This window comes from Rhinolophus sinicus, chromosome 17 (assembly GCF_057876585.1).
Source record: "Rhinolophus sinicus isolate RSI-liver-muscle chromosome 17, RSI-T2T, whole genome shotgun sequence".
In the NCBI taxonomy this organism is placed as follows: Eukaryota; Metazoa; Chordata; class Mammalia; order Chiroptera; family Rhinolophidae; genus Rhinolophus; species Rhinolophus sinicus.
The window spans coordinates 161,384,224-161,411,859 of record NC_142517.1 but is presented as its reverse complement, the minus strand read 5'-3'; the positions used below and the strand labels follow the sequence as shown (position 1 = coordinate 161,411,859).

General features: G+C 39.6%; 1 protein-coding gene across 2 annotated transcripts in view; it reads right to left on the bottom strand.

Moving 5' to 3' along the window:
• RAPGEF4 (Rap guanine nucleotide exchange factor 4) overlaps positions 1-24,984 on the bottom strand; it is a 277,773-nt gene extending 252,789 nt beyond the window's left edge. The window contains exon 1 of one of the 2 annotated variants that reach the window (XM_019727445.3): positions 24,704-24,984. In XM_019727445.3, coding sequence (XP_019583004.3) covers positions 24,704-24,768 — 65 coding nt within the window. In that variant the 5' untranslated portion in view covers positions 24,769-24,984. The remainder of the gene's footprint in view (positions 1-24,703) is intronic. The other variant, XM_019727446.3, reaches the window with a different exon arrangement.
• Between the last annotated feature and the right edge of the window lie 2,652 nt (positions 24,985-27,636).

Here is a 27,636-nt window from a genome sequence, read left to right as displayed (position 1 = left end):
ATAATGCTGACCAAATTACCGAGTGCCAGGTTTTCATGGATTTTCTTCTTCCCCGACACTGAAAAGCTTTCTGGACAAATAAGCCTTTTGTCAGTCTCTACGACCTTAGACAGATGTGCTACATCCACACATCATAGAGTATGGCTCTCCAAAGGAGTCCCCACAAAAGGGGCAGGTCAGTGCTTTCCAGAGTTCAGCCACGGATGCTCTAAATTAAGGTCCTTTCCACAGAAGAGTCCCAACTGCATCTGACAGGATCTGGACCCACGCTGCCCTTCTATTGGCCAGGTGAGATCACATCATCCACCCACATCCTGCCACACCCATCTCATCTGAATCCCATTGAAAAGCCAAACAAAATAAAGGCAGGGAATTCACCAACCTATGTAGGACTACAGGATTTGGGGATGGTGCTTCTGCAAGTTCCATGTCTATTCAACTATCAAATAAAATTTTACTTGGCACCTACTTTGTGTAGAAGTATATAAGGAGATAAAATGTGTTTACTGGTGAACAAGAAAAATTTGAATCATGAAATGGCAGCTGGTACTACTTTTCATAAGTTGAGTAGTATTTCCATTAATTTGTGTAGTTTCTTCATTAGCATTGACCAGAAACTACCAAAATAGGAAGAATGAATGTGTACACATTAAAACTTTATTAACATATACCAACATACAAAGGTTTTTTAAGGACAAACTAGATAATATTTTCCTTACAGAAAAGTGGAAAAGTCAACATTAATTATTTATAACAAATTATTTATAACAAAAGATCTGCTTGTATTATCTAGCCATAGAAATTTATGGGTCACTTTTTCCTAATCCATATACCACTAAGTCAAAATAATCAATTCACCATTTATGCATTCCTGGATAAATGAGGGCTTCTGAAGAGCAAGAAATTCATCATCTGGATGAGATAATAATCAAATGTATTGACTATATATGACCCTCTGCTGTTCTCTCCCCTTCTCCTGCTTCTGTTTACTTCTTTCACAGGGAAATCTGACCTCATCTCCCAAACTCAGAACCCCCTGTGCATGTGTTCTCATAACCTGACCTGGTCCTTCAGAGCACCTATGAAAATATATTAAGCACTCCGCTGGTTACTCGATCAGGGTCTGTGTTCCATAATGGCATGCTCTCTGTTTCCTCCTCAGCAATGAGTCCCAGCATCAGCGTCACACTTAGCACATTGCTTGATGTAAGGTTAGTGGATTAATACGCATGTGCATGCATGAAGGTTTTATAAAGGATTGTTTTACAAACGATTTCCTTATTTCTACGTGAATGAAGACACGGAAAATGGTTTGGATAGTGAAATGATGGTGCAGAAAAGGGTGTACATTACTGAAGAAGGTACAAGGAAAAAGTGAGGTTCTGGGATTTGAGGCCTTCGTTTTCTTCCAGGATCTCTTCAACTGATTGGCTCGATCAATTAGAAAAAGGTTTACCTTGCCATTCACACAGTTATATGGGCAATCTTGGCTTCAAATAAATACATTAAAGCTTTTCCTTCTTTAATAACCAGAAGGCAATTCTGACATTCCACTTGCATAACAGTGTACTGTCCTCCATAGTCCCACAGGTACATTGCTATCTCGTAATATATCCCATTCAGAGCAGAGGTTCCCAGGTCTAGACTAATGTTGTGTAACTGCTTCACTTCTCCCTTCTCTATCTGCACATCAACAAAGACGGGATCCATGCACATGCAAAGATGTCCACTCTCCAATTTACATCATGTGATTCCCATCTATGACCTTGTGTCAAACAGTGATAGAGTCCAAATGCAAGATAGGGATATGGGAAGCCTGAAGCCAGGGGAAGATGGTGTTGTCACCAGCTGGGAGTGTCCATTGTTGGCTACCTCTTCTTCAATCCTCTGTCTCTAAGGGGAGCCCCAGTCTCAGATAGAAGGCCTCTTTATATAGACAAATTCAGCCTCTCAGATTCCAAAAATCCCAGATAATTAATAATTACCAGCAGAAGTGGCAGAGTGAGAAAGGGCTGAATGGAAGGGATGTCCCTTGGCCAAAGATATTTTTTTAACCACTTTTTGGATTCCATGAAGAATGTAGTTCACAGTGATGAAGGTGTGACCTTCCTCACAGTCTGGGAGAAGAAACAGCGGGGCCCAGGTGAGGGCAGTCTATAACTCAATAGGTGAGCTTATGTGTGGAGTGGCTGGATTACTGAAGAGGGAGAACTGCTGGATACAAGACAGGAAACAGAAAAGGCTATACAAACTCATCATTTAACATCATTCTTGTACCCCAAGTGGATAGTGCAAGAGCATTTTGAGATGGCAGTTAAAAGATGGAGTTCTGGCTCATAGGAGAAAGCCGTGTGCTTTGCAAAGATGGTGGAAACAAGAGGGCAACTGCATTGAGAGGTATAATCCTAATATTCACTGATCTCCTTGAGCACTTCTGTTTTGCAGGCTATGCACTTTAATTCAATCTCCTTTCTCTCCTCTGCTTCATATTTTTACTATTTACATTGTTCCTTCTTCCTTCCTGATAGTCTAAGATTTCTTCTTTTCTCAGCTTCCTTTAGCCATTCTTTTAGAGTAGATCAGCTAATGACAAATCCTCTTTGTTTTCCTTTATCTCAGAATATCTTAATTTCCCCCTTCATTCCTGAAGGCTGTTTTCACTGGGTATAGAACTCTGTGTTGACAGTTTTTTTTCAGTGCTTGAAAAATGTTGTTCCACTTCATTCTGGGCTTCATGGTTTCTGATGAGAAATCCACTGTCATTCTAATTGTTTTTACCTTATAGGTGATGTACCATTTTTCTCTTGCTGCTTATAAGTATTTTTTCTTTGTCTTTAATTTTCAGAAGTTTGATTATCATGGCATGTATTTCTTTGGGTTTATCCTGTTTAGGGTTCAGCTGCTTGCAGGCTGTAGGTTTCTTTTGCCAAATTTGGTGAATTTTCAGCCATCATTTCTTCTAGTACTTTTTCTGCACCACTCTCTTTCTCCTCACCTTCCAGGACTCCAATGGACATGAGTATTATTAGATCTTTTGTTATAGTCCCACAGGCCCCATGTCTCTGTTCCTTTTCTTCAGTCTATTTTCTCTGTGTTCAAACTGGGTAATTTCTATTGTTTTATCTTCAAGTTCACTGATTCTCTCCTCTATCATGTCCATTCTGTTGTTCAGCCATCCACTGAGATTTTAATTTTAGTTATTTTATTTTTCAGTTTTTAAATTTCCCTTTGGTTCTTGTTTATTTCTTGTATTTCCTTGCTAAGGCTTTCTATTTTTTGCTTAGATATTCTATTTTTTTTCCCTTTGTTTCAAGTATGTTCATAATTGTTCACTGAAGCAATTTTATGATAGCTGAGTTAAAATCTAGGTGGAAAGGGTTGCTTCATTACAATGAGGCAAGGGGGAAATTTTAGGCTCTATACTCAGTCTTTGCTGATGGAGGTAGAATTGAGCTGGTCGTGTTCTCTGTGGTGTTTGGATAAAATAGAGCAGTTATTATCTCAAAGTTTTCCACCTTGCTAGGCTGCCTCTTTGCTTGTCCTCAAGAGAGCAGGCTTTTCTTGAGGCATTTTGTTTGTTTGTGCCCATTGCAATTTCTGGGTTGCTATGCATCCCAGCATCCAGTCTGGGATATATAAAGCAAAAAGAAAACTAAAGGAACTCACTGCTATGTCACTCTTCAGAGAGAAATCCCAAGCCAATCTGTCTACTTCTCTCCACCTTTCAGAATTTTTTTTCTGTTTGTTTCATATGTAATGTCCAGGGTTCATAGTTGTATTTAGTAGGAGAAATGGGGAGAATTAACTCCATTTGTCCAAAACCAGAAGTCTACAGTTGTCTTTTTAGCAGCATTTTTCCTTAGGTAAACTGGGTAGTTACAATTTCACAACTGCCATATGTATCAAAAGCAAATGTGCACCAACCAGAAACTCATTTACAGAGGCACATTATTTCCTGAGAGATGTTTCCAGGGACATGGCAACCAACGAGCCATATGTTGTTTATTTGTTAATCACTTGCCAACTCTGACTTTATTGATAATATCACTTCTGAGTTTCACAGCAGCCCTCATGCTTCAGCTGTGATAGTTTGCTTCCTTGCTGTTCAGTATTTATCACGGTGATGTTGACTCCCTGTTCTTCTCTCCATCTGTTATGGAGAAATAACACCCTATGTTTCCATAATTGTATTCATTCATCCCACCTCTTGCCCTCTGCACCTCAATACCTTGATTTTCCATTTTTCTATACCTGGACTTTCCCATTTACACACATTTTAGGTGGATGATCTCATTCTAGTTTAAAGCCACAGGTTATGCATTGCCCTGCACCTTGTATGTGAAATATTTCTTTTTGTTTTCAGTCCTGCTGTCTTCCTCATAGCATTCCAAGATGTAGAACAGAGTCTACAACCCACCTAACAGCTAACCAGGATGGAAAAGTAGACCTATTAGCTATGGCATCTGTAAGATATAAAACTTCAAATGCAAACCCAGATTGTGGTCTTCTTCCTGAAGTTTTGTCAACATGATATGATCTGAATATTTAGAAACATCTTCATTTGCCTTTCAAGACATGTTCCACATTCCCTTGTTTTCCTCCTATGTCACTGGTCACTCCTACATAGCTTCTCTTGCTAGTTACACCTCCTCCCCCTGAACTCCTGTTGAAGGATGGCAGAGCTCAATCCTTGGTTCTCTTTCACACTCACTTCCTTGATGCTCTCTAACCTCATGGTTTTAAATATCATCTATGTATAGAATTCCCAAACTTATATCTCCAACTCAGCCTGTTCTTCCAAACTTCAGAGTCACATATCCAATTTTCTACTCAACATCTCTAATTGAATGTCTAATCTCAAACTCAGCATGTCCAAAATTGAACTCATTCCCTTCAGACATGTCCTATCTCTAGCCTTCCCCATCAAAACAAATGGCCTCATGACCTTTCCAATTGCCCAGGCCCAAAACCCTTAGAATTATCCTTGACTACTCTTTCTCACACATTCCCACATGCAATTCACCAGCAAGTCCTATTGATTCTACCTCCAAAATGTATTCTACTTCTTCTCACCATCTCCCCTGCTGTCACTCTGATCCAAGCCACCATCGTCTTTCACCTGTCATTACAATAGCTTCCTACTTGGTCTCCCTTCCCCACATGCGTCCCTTCCCCACAGCATCTTCTCAACATGGCTATCATAGTGATCTTGTAAAAACATAAGTCAGGCGATGCCATTCCTCTGCTTAAAACCTTTTAGTGGCTTCCTATTTCACTCAGAGTAAAAGCCAAGGCCTTTATAACAGTCGCCAGGTCCCTAATATGGGTTTGCCCTCATTCTCTGTCTGACTTCCTTTCCTAATCTTTCCATTGTCACTTCATTCTAGGCACAATCTTGCCCCTTGAGCAATCCATACATGCAAAAACTCCAGGGTCTTTGCACTGGCTGTTCCTGTGCCAGGATATTCCTATCCTAAATCTATGCTTGGTTAAGTCCCTCACCTCTCTGCTTAAATCACACTTCCCCAAGGAACCATATTCTGACCGACTTATTTAATATTACAGTCTTTACCACGACCATTGGCACCCCTAATATTTTACTGGACTCTACTTGTTTTGGTTGGGTCCCCCCCACCACAACACATATTACTTTCAAACATAACATGTAACATTTCTTTATATGTCTATTATCTTTTATCTATTTCCTCTGTTAGACTGTAAACTCTAGGAGAGCAGGAATTTTCTGTTTTACTCAGTGAAGAATTTTAATCATCAGAAAGTGTTTCCTAAGTGCTCGGTAAATATTTTTCAAAAAAGGAATTAATCTTATTACAGTAATGCCTCAACTATTCAGAGGATATTTATCTGGAAATCTCAGTTATTAAGAAAAAAAATCATAGAAGTAAGATAATGTAGCAATTAAGTTTACAAGGCTTTGTATGACCAAAAGGAAGGCCTTAATATACTAAAACTGAAATTCATACACTTTAATCAGAAGAGGAATCCTCAGGGACAAAATGCATGCAGTCATATTACACACACAGCTGCAATAAACTTGGTTAACCTGGATTCTAAGTCCAAAGGATTAGAAGCAGACACTATGTTCATGCAAGAGAAACAGACAGGACAGACATTTAGAGGGCAGCAAGCTAGGAGCGACAGCTTCTGGGCAGTAGAGAAGAGTCAGGCAAATAAAACAAAAATAAGCAGAACTTTAAAAAAAAAAAGCAATACCGAGGTCATTTGGTGTTGAAACAGATCATCCACATACTTCAAAATTACCATATTATAACCCAGGATATTACTTTATGTTCAATACACTGAGCCTCAATCACAAAGTAAAAGGAAAATGATACTCAGTGTGCTTTATAAATACCATTTCTACCAGAATTATTAAATTACATCAAGTTTGGAGGATTAATTGGGATATATTTGTATGAATTTAACTTCTCTATGATGTTGGATAACTAGAGTCATGTACATAACTATACAGTTCGGCTTTCAGCCATTTGTTTATTGTTGTGTATCCAGAAATTAGTCTTGTATTCTAAAACAGAGTCGCATGATCAAATGAAAGGTTTCAGCATGTTTTCAGCATTCTAGGTAACTTGATGTGCTTATAATTTAGAAACTATGTACAAAGACACTCTTGACTTGGTCAAAATGCTTAGAAGCGGTATGTCCTAGGTAGGTGTAGTAGGATTAGGGCTTGGTTAGAAGGCACACATCTGTACCATGTGACTCGAAAGAGCCACCAGGCAGATATTCTTATTGTGTAAGTTTCATCCTGCTTTCCTTTGGGTTAAGGCTTTGACACCTCTAGGAGTCCTTTATTAAAACACAAACATTTCCGTCAGGCACAGCACATTAAACTTTAACACATTAGCTCAAGATACTTTATCAATGGTGAGGAAGTTTGTGACTGTGAGGCTCTGAAGAAACAGATGCAAGATAGAGAAGTATCGGGCAGTGCCCTACCAGGTGTGGGCCAACGTGTCTGTCCTACCTGTCCTCTTTAGGAGACTGGCCTCTGAGACAAGTACAAGGCAGTGTTCAGGGAAGAAACATCAACCCAAAGAGACTGGACAGAGAGGGAGACTAGACACAACCATAGGGATACCTGGCCAAATCAAGTGGGTTGACAATGGCTCCTTACAACGGCCCCTAGAAGCTCACTCAGAGTGGGAAGTGCAGTGTTAAGGGTGAGAGTCAGAGGAGACCGCCATGCTGGCAACCCTGGGGCACTTGAGTATCCAAACAGTGTGCAGGGAGGAGGGGTGGAGGGAAGTAAGACAGCAGAGGGCTGCGGGAGGGGGACTGGAGCACACAGTTCTCCTGTGGTCTACAGCCACAGATCGTCTTTGTGGTGACGTCCAGGGCTCTGAGGACTTTTGAGAAAGATTTCACTTAATTTTAACTTGACATTTCCCCAATTTTTTATGAGCCTTTTTTTCCCTTAATATTCCAAGGAACATACTTGAAACACTGTTATAGTGAAAAAGGAATGGGGTTTATCCCATTTTGGTGCCTGGCACTTACAAGCTGTGTGACCCTGGACCAATAATTTAACTTTTTCAAACTTGTTTCCTCATTTGAAAAACATAAATAACAGCAGCTGTCTTACTGTCTTGATGAAAAGTTATTTGAAGATGTGTGCCAAAATCTTAAATCTCTTCACACACATGAACTAATTTTAGTTCTATAGATATCTCTATCCTAAAGGAAGTAAACTAAAACAGGAAAAACTTAATATAAAAGTTTATAGCAGTATCGGTAACAGCAACAATCATTTTTAAATGTCTTAATTGTCCAACAACAAGGAAAAACTTAACCCATAGGAGCCAAATGATTTCAGCCAAAAAAAAAAAAATTTACAAATAATTTTTAATAACCTAGGAAAATGATTATCCTACAATGTTAATTTTAAGAGACATGAAGTCTTAAAGTATGAACTCAAATAGGAGAAAAAAATACTGTAAGAAAACACACTAAAATTTTATGGCCATTTATTCCCAGTGACAGGGTTTGTAGGAATACAGCAAGCATAAGCCAGAAATTCTTTGGTTTGGTCCCAATTAAAATAAAGTTTACATCATAGTCCATTATTTTTCACAAGCTCCTATCATTTCCTTCTGGGGAGGAGAAAGACATGTAAATACATGTCTACTTGTAACACTCTCAGAAGGAAGTAGGGGGTGTGACATTGTCAGCTCTCAGCTGCAAGCCAGCAAGAGCTCTCACAACCCAAGAGATGAGGAAGGGTTGCGGTGGTAGCTACTATGTCATGTGTCACTTCCAAGAGTCGTGCTGCTGTCTCCAATAACTGTTTTAGCATCTAAACATCAGTGAGCTTTTTTAAAAATGTTTTTCTTTTCCCCTATAATTTCCTTTATTACTCATTTTTAAAAATTGTTTTAAATTCCTTCAAAATAAATTCTGAGGTAAAACTCCCATCAATAAAGTTCCTGCTATATAATTAGAGAAATAAGTAGATTTCAGCACATAAAATCAATTTTATGCCTGTGCAGCCTGCCCAGACACAAAAGAAATAGATTCAAATGCTATCCTATTTGGAGAGGCATTCTTACATGGCAGAATTTGACTGCAAAACTCTTTACAGACAGACAAAAATCAATAGTAGGTGATAAATAAAAGAAACATCAATGAATAAAAGAAAAAACTCAAGTTTAGCTCAACTAAAATGGAAAAAAGAGAAGCTCCCTTTCAGACAATTTTCCAGCACTTTTTAAATCATTCCATCTTATGGTTTATTTTATAACTGTCCACTCTCTGTTCTCCCCAGTACTTACACTCTTTCTTTAAAAGGTGTTGAATAAAATATACATATTTTAAAATTACTTCAATTTTGCAATTGACTACTTTATGATTCTATTTCAGATAACCCAAAACAACAGATACCAGGCCTAAGTAATGTTCACTTGATTTCTGTAAGTTCCTCTGAGGAGCAGTTTTCTTGCTCACTTGGGCAATTTGGATATTTAGGGTTAGGCCTCCTAATGATAGAAACAAACAAAAAAATTAATCATCTAAACACAAAGGTTTTTCTAATGACTTTTACTTTAATATCCATAATCTGTTGAGTGTTGAATTCTAAAATGAACCTCTAAAAGTGTTCTGGTAAATACCCAATGAAGTGCTAAAAAGGTAAGAAGCAAAGCAACAGAGATAACATAAAATTCAATCAAGGAACAGATAAGGTGCAGTCACAGACTGATAATGCACAAGGAGATGAGGTGTGCATTATTCCCATGAGATGGGAATACAATAAAATTGTATTCCCAGTCAACCAGATGCCACCCAAGTGTGGCCACGCTTCGGAGATCTGCCTTCTATAGCAAGCTGCCTTATTATACAATCCCATTGGTATTTTCTGTAATTGCATCCTTTTGTATCAATAAAGAGCCCCCCTATTTATGCTCTGATGACCTGGATAATGAAACGGGGACTCCTGGTCTACATATTTAAACTGTTTTCGGTAAATAAAATGTAAAACCTGGTTACTGACTAGAATAGCTCTAACTCTCCAAGTCCGATCTTTAAATTCCACCAGGGAATATTCACAATGAGTCTGCTGCATGCATGGTACAGTAACATCTCCACAGAGACTTAACTGTTCTCAAATTGTCTTCAATTTTTGACATGAAAAAATTTATAAACACATTGCCATATCATTTAATGAGTTGATGAGGAGAATATGAATTCAATATAAAAACATTATCAAAAGGCAGATGGTGAAGTAATAATAGAAAAATTTTGTCAAAGATAATGAACAAATGCTCAAAGTGAGGACTTGTTGGAGTTTCTAGGTATCCTGGACCATTTTCTTGCTTTGGCACATTTATTTGAGATGGCTGTATTAAAGAACACTGCCCCACAGTCGTGCCAAATTCATCATCGATAAACACTAACCTGGCTAAACAAACAAAAGGATGGTACCCTATTTATTCAGCCCATGTCCTCACAGCAGGCACCAGCCCCCCATGTTCTCTAAAATATCTCATCTGCCGATTTAGAAAAGTGTGAATAACACTGATTTAAATTCATACCTCTCAGTTCACTTAAGGACTTTGATCAAATGTTACTTCTGCAGAAAGATTTAGACACGTTCTCTAAAATAAGACCACCCTTCAGTTTCTTCTCCTTTTTTCCACTTTGTTTTCTTGCATTGGTCTTATCACTCTCTGACACTGTAGTATGGATTTGTCTGTCCCCCTACTCCATCAGTGCACATCCTTCTACTTTTGGCCTCCTAGCATTTATTACCACCTAACATTTCCTGTTTTGTTCCCCACCGTATTCCTTACCACATGGAATAGTAGTTACTCAATAAGTAGTTTTTGAAGGACTAACTGAAATAATTTATGTCTTCCCAACTAGCATTTAAATTCATGAGGTTAGGGGCCTTTTCAGTTCTTCACACTAACCTTCCCGACCAAAAGTGTCTGGCACATAGAAAACAGAGAGTAAAATCTCTGAATAAATGAGTGAATGAATGAATGAATGAACGAACAAACTGAAGGAAAGTAGATGACCAAGATCTGATCCTTTTCCTACAGATGTCTAGGCTGAGGATGGAGGAAAAGAGCATGAGGCAGGGAGAAAGAGACGAGAGTAGAGTGAGTAAAGGAGAGGCAAGGGACGCTGAAGGTAGAACTTTCTTATATCCCAAAAGTTTGTTTAAAGAGTTGATAAAGAAAACGTGTAAGATTCAAGAACTCAACTTTTTCTGCAACATGCTCAATAAGTAACTAATCAATGACTAGAAGAATAAGGCTGCAGAGCCTGAACACCAGGCAAGACATTTATGCCTTCATTTGGGGTTTTAACAGAATTAAAATTTAATGTACAAAATCAAGAATCAAAATTTTAAGTTCCAAGTAATGTCTGCTTCCCATCAAAGGTCTTTTCTACTTGTTTTCAACATGTCTAAAAATTAAGTCTTTTCTAAGGGCCTTTAAATATTATTTCCCCGTTTATTTAAATAAATGAGAGATTCTTGAACTTTTGACCAATTTACACGTAATAATCCTATTGATCAAGTCATCCTACCTGATAAGCTTACATTTTACAATTTTATTCCATGAAAGGTTTTTCAGAAAATTATATTACTCAAAGCTAAACATTTTAAGGTTGCTTAGGTACAACTGACACACATTTCTTGGTTACCTTGGTAACAATTATAGGGGCCATGCTCTGTGACATAACCTATGGACTCTTGATCACCATTTGTTAGAGTGGCACCAACACTCCTTCTTCAGAATAAATCCTTGCCCCCACATCCTCACAGAGAAAGGCTGGACCACCATTAAAACATACATCTCTGGTTATCAAATGAGGATGTAATTTCCCCCCAGTTTGGCTGAGTCCAAAGTCACATTACTCTTTATTTAGCCAACAACACAGAATAGCAGCACTCCACGTATCTATTGGAAAATATTACTTGAAAGTCATTGCTGCCCAATTTTAATAATTATTAATAGCTCACATGTGGAAAACAATATTTATGAAGGTTTTCTTGAAATAAAAGTAATCCATCCAATTCTAAAATACCCTAAAATATACCCTGGGATTCAATCAGAAAACTTTCCATCATGTTGGCCCCCTTGGAGAAATACTCTCCTTTAATGTCTCTTTAGCATTATGCTATTAAGATATATTGAGAGTCCTATGAAACCCATTCCTGAATTCACTGTTGAGATATGGTTCGTCACTTGCACAGTATCTTCTCCATGAGGCTAACAGATCCCAGTATCAGCTTAATTATTCTTCTCTGGAAAAAATAGCTTTTGTTTGTAAACACTGAATACTGAATAACTGTGCTTCCTTCTTAAGGATTTCTTCCTTCTAAGAAATCATAGCATTAATGCTCATATTAGAAAAGAGAAAAAAAATTGATTATCTAAATTTCCATTTTAAGAAGCCAGAAAAAGAAGAGCGAGTTAAACCCAAAGTAAGTACAATAAGGGAGAGCAGGAAGGGGGAAGCAGATATCAATGAATTTCTCAAACCATAAAGAAAATCAACTAAAAGTTGATTCTTTTCAAAGATTAACAAAATTGAGAAGCTCCTAACAAGACTGATGAAGAAAACAGAGCAGATACAAATTACTAATATGAGGTATGAAGGAGAACATCACTACATATCCTAAAGACATTAAAAGGATAATAGGGAATGAATACTATGAACAACTCTATGCCAACAAACTTGATAACTTAGATGAAATGGATAAAACTCCGTAAGACAACTTATCAGAACTGACACAAGAAATAGAAAATCTGAGTAATCCTCTATCTACTAAAGAGATTGGATTTGTCATCAAAAAACTTCCCACGAAGAAAACTCCTCACCAGATGATAGCTACAAAAAGTATTTGTTTGTTTTTAAATAACATCAACATCACATAGCTTTTTTAAAAATAAAGGAAATTTAAAAATAGAGGGGAAAAAAAGTTTTCTGATTCAAGGAAGTTATTCTCACTCCTTCTGTTCAACGTTGTTCTGGAAATTCTAGCCAATACAATAAAGCAAGAAAAAGAAAAAGAAAAGACATCAAGATCCAAAAGAATAAGTAAAACTTCTAGTATTCACAGACAAGATCGCTATATAGAAAATCCTGAGGAATCGACCAAACAACTATGAGAACTGAATAACTTGCCCAAAGTTACACCATTAATAAAATCAAAACTAGAACAGTCTGGCTCCCAAACTCTTAACCCCTATACTAGGCTCTCTGCTTAAAGAAGATGTAGCTATACTTGCGTTAGCCCACGAACACAGCCATTACAGTAGGTCCTTGGAGCCTCATCAGACGATTTGGAAAGAGAGGTTCGAAGTTAAGGTGACTTAACTTTGTCAAGTCACATGGCTAAGGGGTGGAGGTAACAGAATCTGAATCCAGATCTGGCTGACCCGAAAACAAAGCTGATCTTTCAGACACCATGTATTCCAGATTGGAAGCAGAAAACAATGAGAAGATCCAGATCCAGATAAATAAAGCCCTGAAATAAAGCAGTAAAATATAAAGGCCAAGAGAAGACTTGGTGACGGGTTAGGTATAAAAAGGAACACAGGACAGGGAAGACACAGGTAATATCAAAGTTTTGAGAATGAGGGTAGCAGAGTCATTAATAAAATAGAAAAATAAAGAGGAGAAACTAATGGAGAGGAGAGTTAAAGTCAGTTTTCGACAACTTGAGTATTGACTTGTTGGATTACGCATAGTTTTGACAGCAAATGATAGAAAATCTAGCAAAGAGTAGTGTCTTTGAGTGTGTTTTTTTCTCCACAAAACAAAAAATCTGAAGGTAGGCATCTATTGATCTAAATTCAGCAGCTGCACAAAGTCAGAACAGGAGTCTGTGTATTTCCCAGCCCTTCCTTGTGAGATTACAATATGGTGACCATAGGCCCAGGTCTCGGGTAGTAATTCCAAGCAGAAATAAGAGAAGTGGGTATCAAATACATGTGTCTTTTATTAGTAAAGCAAAAACTTTGCCGGAAGCCTCTAGTAGACTTCTGCTATGTCTCATTGGGCAGAATTGTGTTACATGGACACCTAGCCTCAAGAGTTTTTTCCCAACCTCTATAGCAGCGGTAGGTGAAGGAAAACAATATCTGCTCCATAATATTATTGGGACATTGATGTGGAAATATCCAACAGAGACAAAAATGCATCTGGTCTAAAAGATAAACCAAAGATACAGAGTTTAAGTAATCTGCTTAATTAAAGCACAGAAAATGGATGGGTGCTCCAAGAAAGAGCACGTGTGAAGAGAAAGGAGGATAGTAACAGCACTTTGTTTTTCTTATTCTGCAGCGGAAGCACATGGATTCAGCTGAGTAAACACAGTACCCCGGTGCCTCCATTCTAACCAGTCAGCTTGTGTGATTTCATCTGTTTGGCTGAGACTTTCTCCATCATCCTCCCCACCCAGTTATTTCTATCCTCTTTCTCTTTCCTCAGTATTTTAGTACTCCCAAGGTGGTCTCCTATCTGTCTGAGAATTGAAGATACTGGAGGGAAAGCTCACTCTTCACATCCACTGTCCAAAATGCATGAAGATAGTTTTAAATCTGACTAAAGAAAACCTAGCTGCCCTGGATCTGGGAAGGTGGTCTGGGAGAATAAGCAGCTACTATGGAAGGGGCTATGAAATCTTATAAATTCCTAGGAAATTGGAACTGAAAGGGATCTGCCAGTCCACCCTCATTGGAGGAGCCAGAGGTCCATTTAGGGGAACCCAAAGTAATACAAGCAGGCAAAATCTCCTTTGCTAAGGACTATTTTTCATCTAAAGACTCTTTCATGTTCCAGGGCTGTGTTTAGGAGACCATGTTGCAGGGAAAAGCATGTAGTGGACCAGTCACCCTTCTCTCTGGCCCATTGCTCCATGGGTACACCCCCCTCCATGTGCCTCCCATCTGAGGGATTCCAGCCTGGCTGAAACTTGCCTGTCCTAAAAATCCTAGGGCAGGTAGAATCAGCACCACGAAATTTAAGTCTGATTATATATTAGGTTATGTTGTCCTCTAATTGCTCCACAAATATATGCTATGTGCTGCCATGTATTCAGGGATATAGTATGATGTCTCCCAAGAAATTGCAGATAAGATAGTTGCCAAGCATTAAACTTTAAAAATATTGCTAATTTCCTAAAAGTCTCTCAAAGGTTCACAAACCCCAAACAAGCAGCATCTGGCCTGGCATGTCACATACCACATGCTAAGCAGTCCCAAGTCTGGCACTAGAGGCAGCTAGCCTTGGTTCACAGTTTAGCCTCTCCCAGGAACCTCTAAGCACACACAGCACAAGTAGCAATCATCTGCAGATCACTTTATAGCTCATACCAAATAGCCCCAGGCAGGGCACAGGCAGCAGCCAACCTTGGCCTGAAACAGAGCCCCTCCTAAGAGACTCCAGAACCAACACACCCAGTGGCCAGCTTCAGACCACACCAGAACACCATCTAATCACCTCCACAAATGACACACCAAAAAGACACACTGGGCAGGAACCAGAGCCCTGCTAAAGTGAATCCTGCTCCATAGGATCAACCCCCTGAACAACAGCTCCTCCACTGCAGTCATGGCCAGTCCTCACAATCAATCAGCCTGAAGGTCAGTCCCTTCCATTCACATGTTAACAGCAACGAAGGCTCAACTACAACAGGAGGGCACACACAACCCACACAAGGGACACACCTAAAGCACCCAGCTCAGGTGACCAGGAAGACTGTGTCACTGGTCCCATGGGACACCTACTACCGTGTTTCCCTGAAAATAAGACCTAGCCAGACAATCAGATTTAATGCGTCTTTTGGAGCAAAAAATCAATATAAGACCCTGTATTATATTATATTATATTAATTATATTATATAAGACCCGGTCTTATATTATAGTAAAATAAGACCGGGTCTTATATTAATTTTTTCTCCAAAAGACGCAGTAGAGCTGATTGTCAGGCTAGGTCTTATTTTCGGGGAAACACGGTACATAAGACCACTCTACCAAGACTGAGAGATATAGCAGCTCTGTCTAATATATAGAAACAAACACAGGGATATAGCCAAAATGGGAAGACAAAGAAACATGTTCCAAATGAAAGAAAAGAACAAAGCTCCAGAAAAAGAACTAAACAAAATGGAGATAAACAATCTACCAGATGCAGAGTTCAAAGCATGGGTTATAAGGGTGCTCAGTGATCTCAGTGAGAACGTTAACAAAGAGGTAGGAAGCATTAAAATGGAGATTAAAAAAAAAACATAAAAAAGAACCAGTCAGAAATAAAGAATACAATAATGGAAATGAAAAATACATTAGAGGTAATCAATAGTAGATTAGATGAAGCAGAGGATTGAATCAGCAATTTAGAAGATAAGATAGCAGAAAACACCCAATCAGAACAGTAAAAAGAAAAAAGGATCCAAAATAATGAGGATAGTTTAAGGGGCCTTTGGGACAACATCAAGTGTTTCAACACAGGGGTACCAGAAGGAGAAGAGAGCAAGAAATTGAAAACCTGTTTGAAGGAATAATGACAGAAAACTTCCCTAACCTGGCAAAGGAAATAGACATAGAAGCACAGGAAGTGCAGAGTCTCATACAAGATGAACCCAAAGAGGCCCACACCAAGACATATCATAATTAAAATGTCAAAAGTTAAGACAAGATAGAATTTTAAAAAGAACAAGAGAAAAGCAGTTATCTACAAGGGAGCTCCCATAAGACTGTCAGCAGATTTCTCAACAGAAACTTGGCAGGCCAGAAGGGATTGGCACAAAATATTCAAAGTGATGAAAAGCAAGGACTACAACCAAAATTACTCTACCCAGCAAAGCTATCATTTAAAATTGAAGGAGAGATAAAGAGCTTTCCAGACAAGAAAAAAACTAAAGGAGCTCATAACTACCAAACCAGTTGAAGGGACTTCTTCAAGAAAAATAAAAGATCAAAAATATGAATAAAATGGCAATAACTACATATCTATCAACAATTACTTTCAATACAAATGGATTAAATGCTTCAAACAAAAGCATTTGATGAATGGATAAGAAACCAAAACCCTTACTTATGCTGCCTACAAGAGACTCACTTCAGATCAAAAGATACATATAAACTGAAAGTAAAGGGTGGAAAAGATATTTCATGAAAATGGAAGGAAAAAAAATCTGTAGTAGCAATACTTATACCAGACAAAATGGACTTTAAAACGAAGTCTATAACAAGAGACAAAGAAGGACCCAGTAGTCCCACTTCTGTGTATTTATCTGAGGAAACCCAAAACACTACTTTGGAGGAACATGTGCATCCTTATGTTCACTGCAGCATTGTTTACAATAGCTAAGATATGGAGGCAATTTGGGTGCCCATCAACGGATAAATGGATAAAGAGGTGGTACATATATATATAATGGAATATTACTCAGCCATAAAAAAGCATGAAAAAATAAAAAAGAATGACCTGCCATCTGCAACAACATGGATGGACCTAGAGAGTATTGTGCAGTGTGAAGTAAGTCAGACAGAGAAAGACAAATATATGATTTCACTTATATGTGGAATCTAGAGAACAGGATAAATGAACAAACAGAAACAAGCTCATAGATATAAAGAGCATTTTGATGGTTGCTAGATGGGGGTTTGGGGGGGAGGGTGAAAGGGGGAAGGGGATTAAGAGGTACAAATTGGTAGTCATGAAGATGTACAGTATAGCCTGGGAAATATAGTAGTATTATAACTATGTATGGTGTCAGATGGGTACTGGATTTATTGGGGTGATCACTTCTCAAATTATATAAATGTCTAATCACTGTGTTGTACACCTGAAACTAATATAACACTATATGTCAATTTTAATTGAAAAATAAAATCTGTTAAAAAATATATTGGTAACATCACAAAAAGAGATCGCTTGATGTTACATGCCTCGTGATGAAAGTATATACCACTTCTGGGAAGTATTGTTACCAAAAAAATCATATCTAAATCTGATCAAACTCTAAATCCAAATACAAATTTACAGGAAATATGGGAGACAAACAGACATATTAAAAGACACCATGGGGTATAATTAAAATTCAGATTGTAAAAAAAAATATGTGTTTCTTCAACAAACTTGTTATAAGGAAGAAAAAGAGAGCGATAGGAGAACACAGAGATTTTTTTAAAGACTTAAAGACATGATTTGGATCCTGCTACAAACTACAAAGAAGAAAGTTATGAGATAAATGGAGAAATTTGAACACTGACTGGATATTTAATTATATTAGGGAACTAATGTCAAATTTTTAATATGTGAAAACAATACTGTTTTCTTTATAAAGACTCCTTTAGACTCATTTTAGAGATATATAATGAAATATTTACAGATAAAATAATACTATGACTGTGATTTACATCAAAATAATCCTGGGGGTAGTGGGAGGTGACTGGGGTATGAATAGAACAAGATTGGCTACAAGTTGATGATTGTTGGAGGGAGGAGGGGGAGGTACAACAGAATTATCACACTGGTCTCTCTTATTTTTGTACATATTGAAATTTTCCGTAATAAAAGTATTTTTAAATGATAGATTAGAATAGAGGCATGCAATGTCATTTTTAAAAAAATTAGTATTCACACAGAAGGAACAGCAGAGGCAGATGTTGACAGTGCCCACTCCCACACTTTCCATAGGAAAGGGGACAAGTGAAAGGACATGCCTACAAGGTTGCAGATGCCACTCCATCCGTGAGGAGGAAGATGCATCTGGCTCTCACCCTGATTCCATGAGCACCTTCTATGTCAGGGCATTGCACTGAAGCTGGCGATTAAAGGATGAATAAAATACAGGGACTGACATCGAGTGATGCAAAAATAAAAAGTAAATCAGTAATTGCAATGGAGTCTGACTTGTGTGGTGATGGTGTTGGGCAAAGTGTGCTATAGGAGTACATGTAGTGGTCATCTAATTGGAAAAGGCAACAGCCAAGGTGTCCGAAAGTGTTCCCAGAACTATCTTCTAATTATAATTCAATTCCTGGGCTCTGTCGCTCTAGGAAGAGAATGAGCTGGCCAAAAGTTGTAAGTGTCCTCATCTCCTGGCAGCTTTGCTTCTCATTGTAAATGCACAATACGGACTTCTCATAATAACTGGGTTTCCCATACAGCTTGCCTAGAAGGAATGCATTAGCCAAAGTACGTGTGTCCACTTCTCTGACATTATTTTCAAATTCATGAACTGTCTTTCTGATGTTTACAGTCTCTGAGAGTTTACTGCCTATGTATCTGTCCCTGAACAATGTATTAATTCTTGATGTGCTGACAAATCAGGATTCAGAGCTTACAAGACCAGACCTGAATGCTGAGAATTCACCAGAGTAATGTCATCCCTTGGGACTTGCCTGGGGACACGCCAGCCTTCCCCAGCCTATCTTCTGCTCTGCATGCTTCTTTGATCTTCTCTGTTCCTCAGGGGTGGGATCATGTCTGATGCTTCTTTGATGTCTTAGTCATTCTCTCTCACCATGTCTGCTACAAAGCATTTTGGTTTTTAACAAATTTGTTCCTTGATTTCTTTCACTCTCTGCCAATCACATCAAAATAGCTAACTCAACATTTATTTGGGGATTAAGTCAAATGCAAGGACACTGTTAGGGGCATTTTTAAAATGAAACATTAATAATTTTTAAAATTCCTCAGGTGTTTCGAAAGACGTCAACCAATTTTTTTTTTATTTTTTTTTTAACATATCCATAGCGTGTTAACCTCATTTTCTGCTTTGGCCTGTGATCACAAGTGGTCCTCAAATGAGCTAATCAACTGAGGACCTCCCTCTCAGCTATGGAAAAACAAGAAACCAAACACTGTGCACTCCTTCCTAAATGAAGACAATTTCTTTCATTTCCAGTGGTTTCTCTGTCAGTCACTTAGGTAATTCTTTCATCTATAAAACGGGACGGCAAACTTTTCTTCAAAGATCCACATAGTAAATCCTTATGGAGCTTTGTAATCACCACTCAGTCTCTGCTGGTTACAGCTACTCCACCCTGCCACGGTAGCATGAAAGTAGCTGTAGACAATATGTAACCAAAATGAGTGTAGCTATATTCCAATAAAACTTTGCTTATGGACACTGAATCCTGAAATATTCATTGTCTTTGGGTTTATGTCCAATCATTCAGAAATGTAAAAAGCATTCTTAGCTCAGGAGACACACTGTCAGATCTGGCCCATGGCTATAATTTGCCATCTCTTGCTTCATACTCATGAATATTGATGATCATTCACTATGCATATGAGGTGTGACAAAAAAATACAGTGACTATTTAAATTTTTAAAAAATATATTACAGTAAAAGGCACATTGCCATTAATCCCCCTCAAAACAGACCCCCCCACCCCCACTTCAAACACACTTATCCCATTGTTCTTGCCACTTTCTGAAGCAGTCTGGGAGTCCTCTTTCATGAGTGTCTTTAGTTGCACTGTCGTGGCTGCCTTGAGGTCCTAAATCGATTCAAAATGTTTACCTTTCGTCATTTTGACTTTGGGGAAGAGCCAGAAATCGCATGGTGCCAGATCTGGTGAATAGGGTGGATGAGGACACACCATGATGTTTTTATTTGACAGAAATTGCCGTATACCCAAAGTGATGTGTGACACAGAGCCTTTCCCGTTGTGATCACAAAATATGGTGAATTCTGCCGCCCAGTGCCATCCAACGGAAAGGCAGGGATCTTCAATATGGGAAGCGGCACATCGAACCTTAGTAACAGTGTGTGACAAGTTTCAACTTGTTCGGTGTGGTCAGTGAGGTGTGAGCCACAGTTGACAGAAGGTGTGTTTTAAAGTGTGCCGTCAATCATCCTCCGTCATGACAACGCTCTGTGTCACACAAAGCTTTTGGTATGGCAATTTCTGTCAAATAAAAACATTACGGTGTGTCCTCATCCACCTTATTCACTGGATCTGGTACCGTGCGACTTCTGGCTCTTCCCCAAAGTTAAAATGAGTCAGGACATCGAGGCAGCCATGACAATGCAACTAAAGACACTCATGAAACAGGACTTCCAGAACTGCTTCAGAAAGTGGCAAGAATGATACGGTAAGTGTGTTCGAAGCAAGAGTGAGTATTTTGAGGGGGATTAATGGCAATCTGTCTTTCACTGTAATAAATTTTTTTTTTTTTAATTTAAACATTCACCATATTGTTTGACCACACTTCATATGTGAATATGTGTGGTCCCTTTATAATACTCCCTTACCAACCATAAGAATTATTACTTATAAATGGTTCTTAAATTCACAGGTGGCAAAAATCTATGGTAAAAACATTTTCACTAAACTTAAACAATGGTCGGTTTTCCTGAAGAAGAAGGAATTCTGCCTGAGTTGTCAGTCTTCAGATTCAAAACTGCAACGTCAACTCTTTACCAGAATCTCCAGCCTATGGGCTAGCCCTACAGATTTTGTATATGGTACTCCCCACAATCTGATGAGCCAATTCTTTAAAATAAATCTTCCAGTGTCTTCCTCTCTCTATCCTATATATTCTGTTTCTCTGGAGAACACTGACTAATACACTTTCATTAATCAAATTCCTTGTTAGACTTAATAATTTCTCTTAAACTTTCTCTATGCATGTTATTGTGTGGTTTCTGTCTCCTGACTGGACCCAAACAGTGCAACGCTCTTGCCAATATACTGACAGCTTACAGGTCTATGAGAGAAGTTTCTGGTGATAGGGTTGGGATCCTGAAAGACATCTTTGAGTTTCAGGAGGTGTTTCATATGTTTCCTGTGTGGCCATCCCTGTTTATGTTTTTTCTCAGTTTCTGGCCATCTTGGTTAGAGGTGAGGTGGGCGGGTAAGGGAAAAAAAAAAAAAAAAAATTAACAATGGTAAACACACCAAAAAAATAAATAAATAAACAAAAGACATTTTACATATCTTAAATCTGAAATAGTGGCTACTATGTAATACATTTCTAGTTACCATCCCTGCTCAGGAAGAATTTTAAGATCTATAAGATAGTGGTAGGTTTGTTTTGCTTTAGCAATATGTCTGCTGAGACTTTTTTTCAATCTTTTTATCTATCCAATTGTTCAATGCCTTTCTAAGATTAGTAGTTGTACACTCTTGTCTCCTCAACCCTACCATCGTCCAAGAACTTGGATGCCTGATACATAAGCAGCTTTGGATTTTCTTTCTTCATCCTAATCCAGGTATCTACATGTTTTTCAACCCCCTTTCCCACATGCAAGTTTATATAGTATTTGTCCTGTCTATGATAACTTTCCTGGCACGCCTGACAATCACTTCTAAGGCTTTATTTTTCTCATTTTGTTTGTTTCTTTAATTGCATACTTCTTTACTCCTGCAGCTGTTCTACCTTAAATCTCCTTAAATCCAACCTCTGGGCCCTCTTTTTCTAGCTGTCTCCAACAGTTGCTACCTGTATGATGCATCTATCTAAACTACATTTCCCAGCTATGGAAAAGGTCCCAGCATCATATCTCCAAGTCATGCATAGGGGTTCGATGTACCATTCCCTCTTTTTTTGTGTATGCCTGGAAATGTCCATAATTAAAAGTTTAGAAAAATAGAGCATATTTTCCTATACTCTAGATTTGGTCACAAGAGGACTGTTGGTTGGGAAGACGTTAGCGCATTTATATGCCACTCCTGTGTGTCTTTGTTCACAATGCTCCCTCTGCCTTGTGTGACCTCCCCAAATTCCCTTCCTGATAAAATTCCCCACCTGATAAAATTCCCCTCAAACTCCAAGGTCCAGGCAAGAACTTGTGGGAAGCATCCCTGGCAGAGCTGCCAACTGTTTCCTCTGCATTCCCAAAGCACTTCATACATCTCCATTAAAGCACTTATTGCATTGTGGTTAGTTGTTTATGTAGCTGACCCACCCTCACTCACCCCCCAAGTCAATAAGCAACTCTCATCTTTTTTTTTTTCTTTTCTTGCATCCCCAAGGCCCAACACAGTGCCTGGAATAGGGCATCAAGATTGCATTTCTCAGAAATATTAAGGGCAGTGTACTTCTAAGGAGGGACTTCAGGGGGCTTTCCCAGCCCATCAGCACCCTTAATCTTCACCCTTCTCTAAAAAGTTAACAGATAATGTAAGTGAAAATGCAACTTCAAAACAAGTCCCTCTTACAATGACATTGCCAGTCCTAAACTGAATTCTAGCTTCAATGCTATGGAAAATGCAAGGTTCTCAACACCAATACCTACATGACACCTAACGCGTTTCAAAGAACTTTCATCATTTTTTTCCCTATTCAATCCACTAATCCTTAGTAAGACAGACAGCTCTAATCTTGCTTTTCAGACACTCAGGAAATAAAAGTAACATGTCAGAGTTGGTGACAGTTCTGGGCCTGAAAACTTTAACTTATTGATTTGTCCATTCTCCTGCACTCCACGAATGGTAGGCTCAGTATTTGTGGAGGGTTGTTTCTTGTCCCCTGGTAGAGTTTCTCCCCATTATGAATGGTGGTATTAGATTGTGGCACTATGTTCTAAAAATTCACTCCAAACAAAACCATTTGGGCAGATACACATTATGAAAAGATGGAGTCAAACATGCCCACTTGTGTTATTATTGCTCTATGATTTTGCTATGAGTACTTATTGACTAAAGGGTTTCTAGTGAATTACTGATTGTTCCAAATATGGCCTGCCATGCACTTCTGGAAATAGAAATATGGAATCTATTATCTTAAAAATTCACTCATGAGGAAGTACTATTATTTATAGGTTAAGTACAAGAGGCTTGATTTTCTCTTCTTTTATAATTCACCTTTCCTAAACTATTAAATTTAGATTACTTATGACATTAGCAGGCTCTTCCCTTATACGTCATTCTGTATGATTTAACCATCACTTCAATTCTCTTACTATTTCTTGCACGTAACTCTTCTAATATTAGTATATATCATTTTAGACATAAATAGGGCACTGCCTGCCAAAAAATCTTGCTACTGTGTGATAACTGAAAGTAAAGATTATTTTCAGATATATAAAGTTATTCAAATGAGCCACATTTAGCTTTTCTCAAATTAATTTTTTTTCAACAAAGGCTTATAATAGTAGAGTATGCAGAGCACATCATACTTAAGATTTTCAAGTTTGATCTGGCTACGAATCTGCTGATTGTAAAAATCTCAATATGGCAGAGTGCAAAATATTCCCCACAAATGCATATAGAGATATCATGCAGATAACCGCAAGCTATGAATCATTGCCCTGCTGCATCAAACTCGGAAATGCAGAGGCAGTTCACTGTGCAAGATTTCTTGCTCAGTTCTTAAAAGTTCAGATGTATCACCTTCTAATTAGGGTAATGAACTATAATTGCTAACATACTACGGTATGTAATGTTTACCGCTAAACCCACAATCTGGACTAACAGAAAATTATGCTGCCAGAGCCTGGAAACATTTACAGTCTGTTGTAACACACAGCACCTCCTTATATAGAGCTGTCATGGGAAGTTAAAATGCTTTATGGTTTTGATTTTTTAGAGTAAGGGTCTTTTCCTGAGAAGCAAGTAATAAGAGGAAAGCAGTCTCCAGAGTGACCTTCCTAACACAGACCTTGAAAAAGTGATTGCGGGGGCACAGGCTGAGAAGGCACCTGACAGCACTGGGTCCCTCACACTTTGCTTTCAGGAACAAAAAAGGAATGTTACTTTGCACCTGCCTTTCCCCCCACCCCGCCTTAAAACTTAAATTTCATTTACTCCTAGTGGTCTGAACAGTTAGACGAAGGTATGAATCTATTCTTCTGTCCGCTGATCCCAAGAGAAAATAACCCCCAGCGGAAAGCTGAGCCTGGAGTTTCAGGGCGGTGGGTAGGGGGAGGCAGGAACAGCTGAGGGAGGGGCGGGGGGCTGGAGAGGCTGGCGCTCTCCCCCCCACCCACGCCCGCACTGCACTACATTTTCTCCACCTCACGTAAAAATTTCGTGCAGGTGATGCCCCACGAGAAGGAGGGATCTTAGTCCCCGTACATCCCGGACGAGGCCCCTCAGCCCCCTCCCCCCTGGGGGACCCTCTTCCCCGCAGCCAGGCAGGCTGCGCCCAGGTATGGGGCTGCGGCTCTGGGTGACCGTCCCCACGGCGGTCTCCCGGCAGGGGTGGCACCGCAGGGCCCCAGCCCAGTGGGGGCCCTCCCCGAGCTACCTTTTATCCAGGCAGGCGATCCACTCGGCGGAGGAGGAAGAATGGGCAGCGTGCGCAGCGACCATGTTGGGCAGCAGTATGCGTGTCCCTGGCCGCAGCGACCTCCCGCGTTCGCTCTGCCTCTGCCTCGCCCGCCGCGCGGACCGCTCCTCCCGGCCCGCCTCGCAACCCGCAACCCGTGCGGCTGCAACAGCCGGCTCGGGGCCTGCAGAGCTGGGTGGAAGGAGGGGACCAGAGGGGCGGGACGTGGGGACAGGGAGGGCCCTCGCCTCCTGCCGCTGCACTGCGGAGCCCGGGGGTGGGGAATCCAGCGGTCCCGCCTACCGCGGGGAGGGGGCTAGGTGGTGACTGAGTGGCTGGCCACCTGCGACAGGTGGCCGCTGCATCTCGGAAACCTGAGCCCCACCCCTCGCCTCGGGCCTCTGAAGTGTGAAGGGAGACAAGACGCCGAGGATGGGAGGGTGGTGGGGAAGATGTCAGTGTCTATATATTTTTCATACAGCAAATGCCACTAAAATGGCTGCTGCCTCTGCTTCCTTAGAAATCCATTAGTCTTCCTCAGCAGCTGTCAAAACTTGCTGGTGGTTTCTTGCTCACCTTTCCTGTTTCCCCTTTAAAAGGGGATGGAGAGGAAGGCTATGATAGCTTGGGATGGAAATACCCACAGTGGTCTCTGAATGTGGAATCCAGGGGACTTCTCCTGAAGGGTGAGGAAGGGCTGGGATGGAATGGACCCACAGCCCAGGCATGGATGGAAACAGGAAAGGTTGGCCAGTGGGCCAGAATCGTGACTGCTGCTGAGTGAGGGGATGACAGACTGGTCTCAGGCCTTGAGCCGTGGACCTGCTGGGGCTTCCATCACCTGCATGATGAAAAGAAACACAAAGGAATGGGGAGTAGTAGAGCCACAAACCAAACAGGTTTAGGATTCCAAGGGACTTGGGTTAACTTGGATGTTTGGCCCTATGTGCCATTCTTTCCATGACTTGAGTATTGAATGGTCTATCTACTGTCTGCCTCTACTAGGTGTGCACAACAAATGCTATGCCAAGAAGTTGTTTCGTTATACTCTGCCAAAAATCAAATTAGGCTCTGATGGTTGTTTGGAAATTTGGGGACAAGCTAAATTGTTTGGACTACTACCAAGCACTGTTTTGGTATTTATGGTGTGCATTTGGGGATATACAATGGAGAAAGAGACATAGCATTCTTTCTTCACTTTTTTTTTTTCCCCTCTCCTACCCTTCTCTCACTCCCCTGTTTACAGGAGGTTCAAGGAGACTGGAGTGAAAGAAACAGCATGTGCATTCTGGCATGCTTGTACACTAATAAAACTCCTCCAAAGAATTTGCCATTTTCCCTCTGCTCCATAGCCAGGATCTGGTTTAAGACCTGCCATCATTCCCTCAGCAACAAATACCTCCCTGCTCAGTGCTTGTCCCCCAGTTGCCCTCTATCCAGTTCATTTGCATCATGTTTAAGATAAATAATGTTTGAAATGTTACACTATATAAAGATTATCAAAAGCATTTATGTTGTTGCTTTTTATGATAGAGGTATGAAGGAGGAAATGAGTCTCACATATTTGTTAAAATTAATGTAGAAAGACATCAAAGACCATCAGAGAATGTTTCAAGGTCACCAAATGCTTTCTCAAAATGCCTTTACTCAGAGAATGCTTCTAGGTAAGGAGCTAGAGGAAAAGGGGACTGCATATGACCTGTCACTACCAGAGGCTCCGAGTTGCCCATAGTTTTTTGGCCATGATGCTAATAATAGTCACCAACTATTGAACATCAGCTGAGTGTCAGACACTATGCAGAGTTCTCTGCATATGTTATCTCATTTACTCTTCAAAACTGTCTATGAAAAAGAGCCAATAGGATAGATATTCAGGGCACTACTCCACAAGAAGGGACAAATATCTCTGAAAATGTAATGGAATAGAGAAAATTATGTTTATCATTACATTCAGAGGAGTGTTGATTGCGTTGGAAAGAAGATTCTGATGAGCTACTCGGAGTGGGAGCAAGACCCCAAATTGTCCAATGTGTATTTTAAGAAGCGTAGGTCTAATGAACTGCAAGGGTTTTTTATTTTTGTATTGCTGTGTGGTGATCCTGCCGTTCCTCTAAATAGAAGTTGAAAAATTATTTAAAGAATATCCTTTTGAAAGAGCACCAATGATCATTAGCTCACCCAGAGCCCATACATGTGTCCATCGAGCCCTGGAAGTAGCTTCTAGTAACTCCAATATATTCACCAGGACACCAAGCCTCAGGAAAGATTGACACCTTGCTCACAAGACCCCAGCTACTGGAGCTGGGTAGGGGTGGAGGGGTATTGAACCCGATTCGGGTCTGAGTCCAAAGTCCTTGCAACTCCACTGGTTTGATCAATAGAATGAAAGTAGAAGGCATGCCAAAAATGCCTGCCCAGATGATAAGGACAAAACGGTTATAACTTTTTTATGTAAAAATAGGAAAACTTGAAAGGAATAAGGATAGATGGGATCCTTGAAATATCAGGAATAGCTACACTGTTGTACAAATTATTCTTGTGGCCTGAAAGGGATTTCATTGTTGGTCAGGAAATACAGAAGAAAAGGAGAAGCTGTTAATGATAATCTTATGATGAAAAAAAAAGAAAATGAGGGATTTTGTTTGGTTTTGAAGGGAAAGGCAAAGAACCAAAGAATATTTATACTTTCACTTTCTTTAAAAGAACTTAAATCAAGCTGGACCAAAAAAGATCACATATCGAATGATTCCGTTTATATAAAATGTCCAGAAAAGGCAAGTCTATAGACACAGAAAGTTAATTAGGGATTGGCTAGCTCTGGAGGGGTGGGAATGAGAAGTGACTGCAAAGGAGCCTAAAAAATATATCTGGGGTGATGCAAATGTACCAAAATTGGATTGTGGTGATATGGT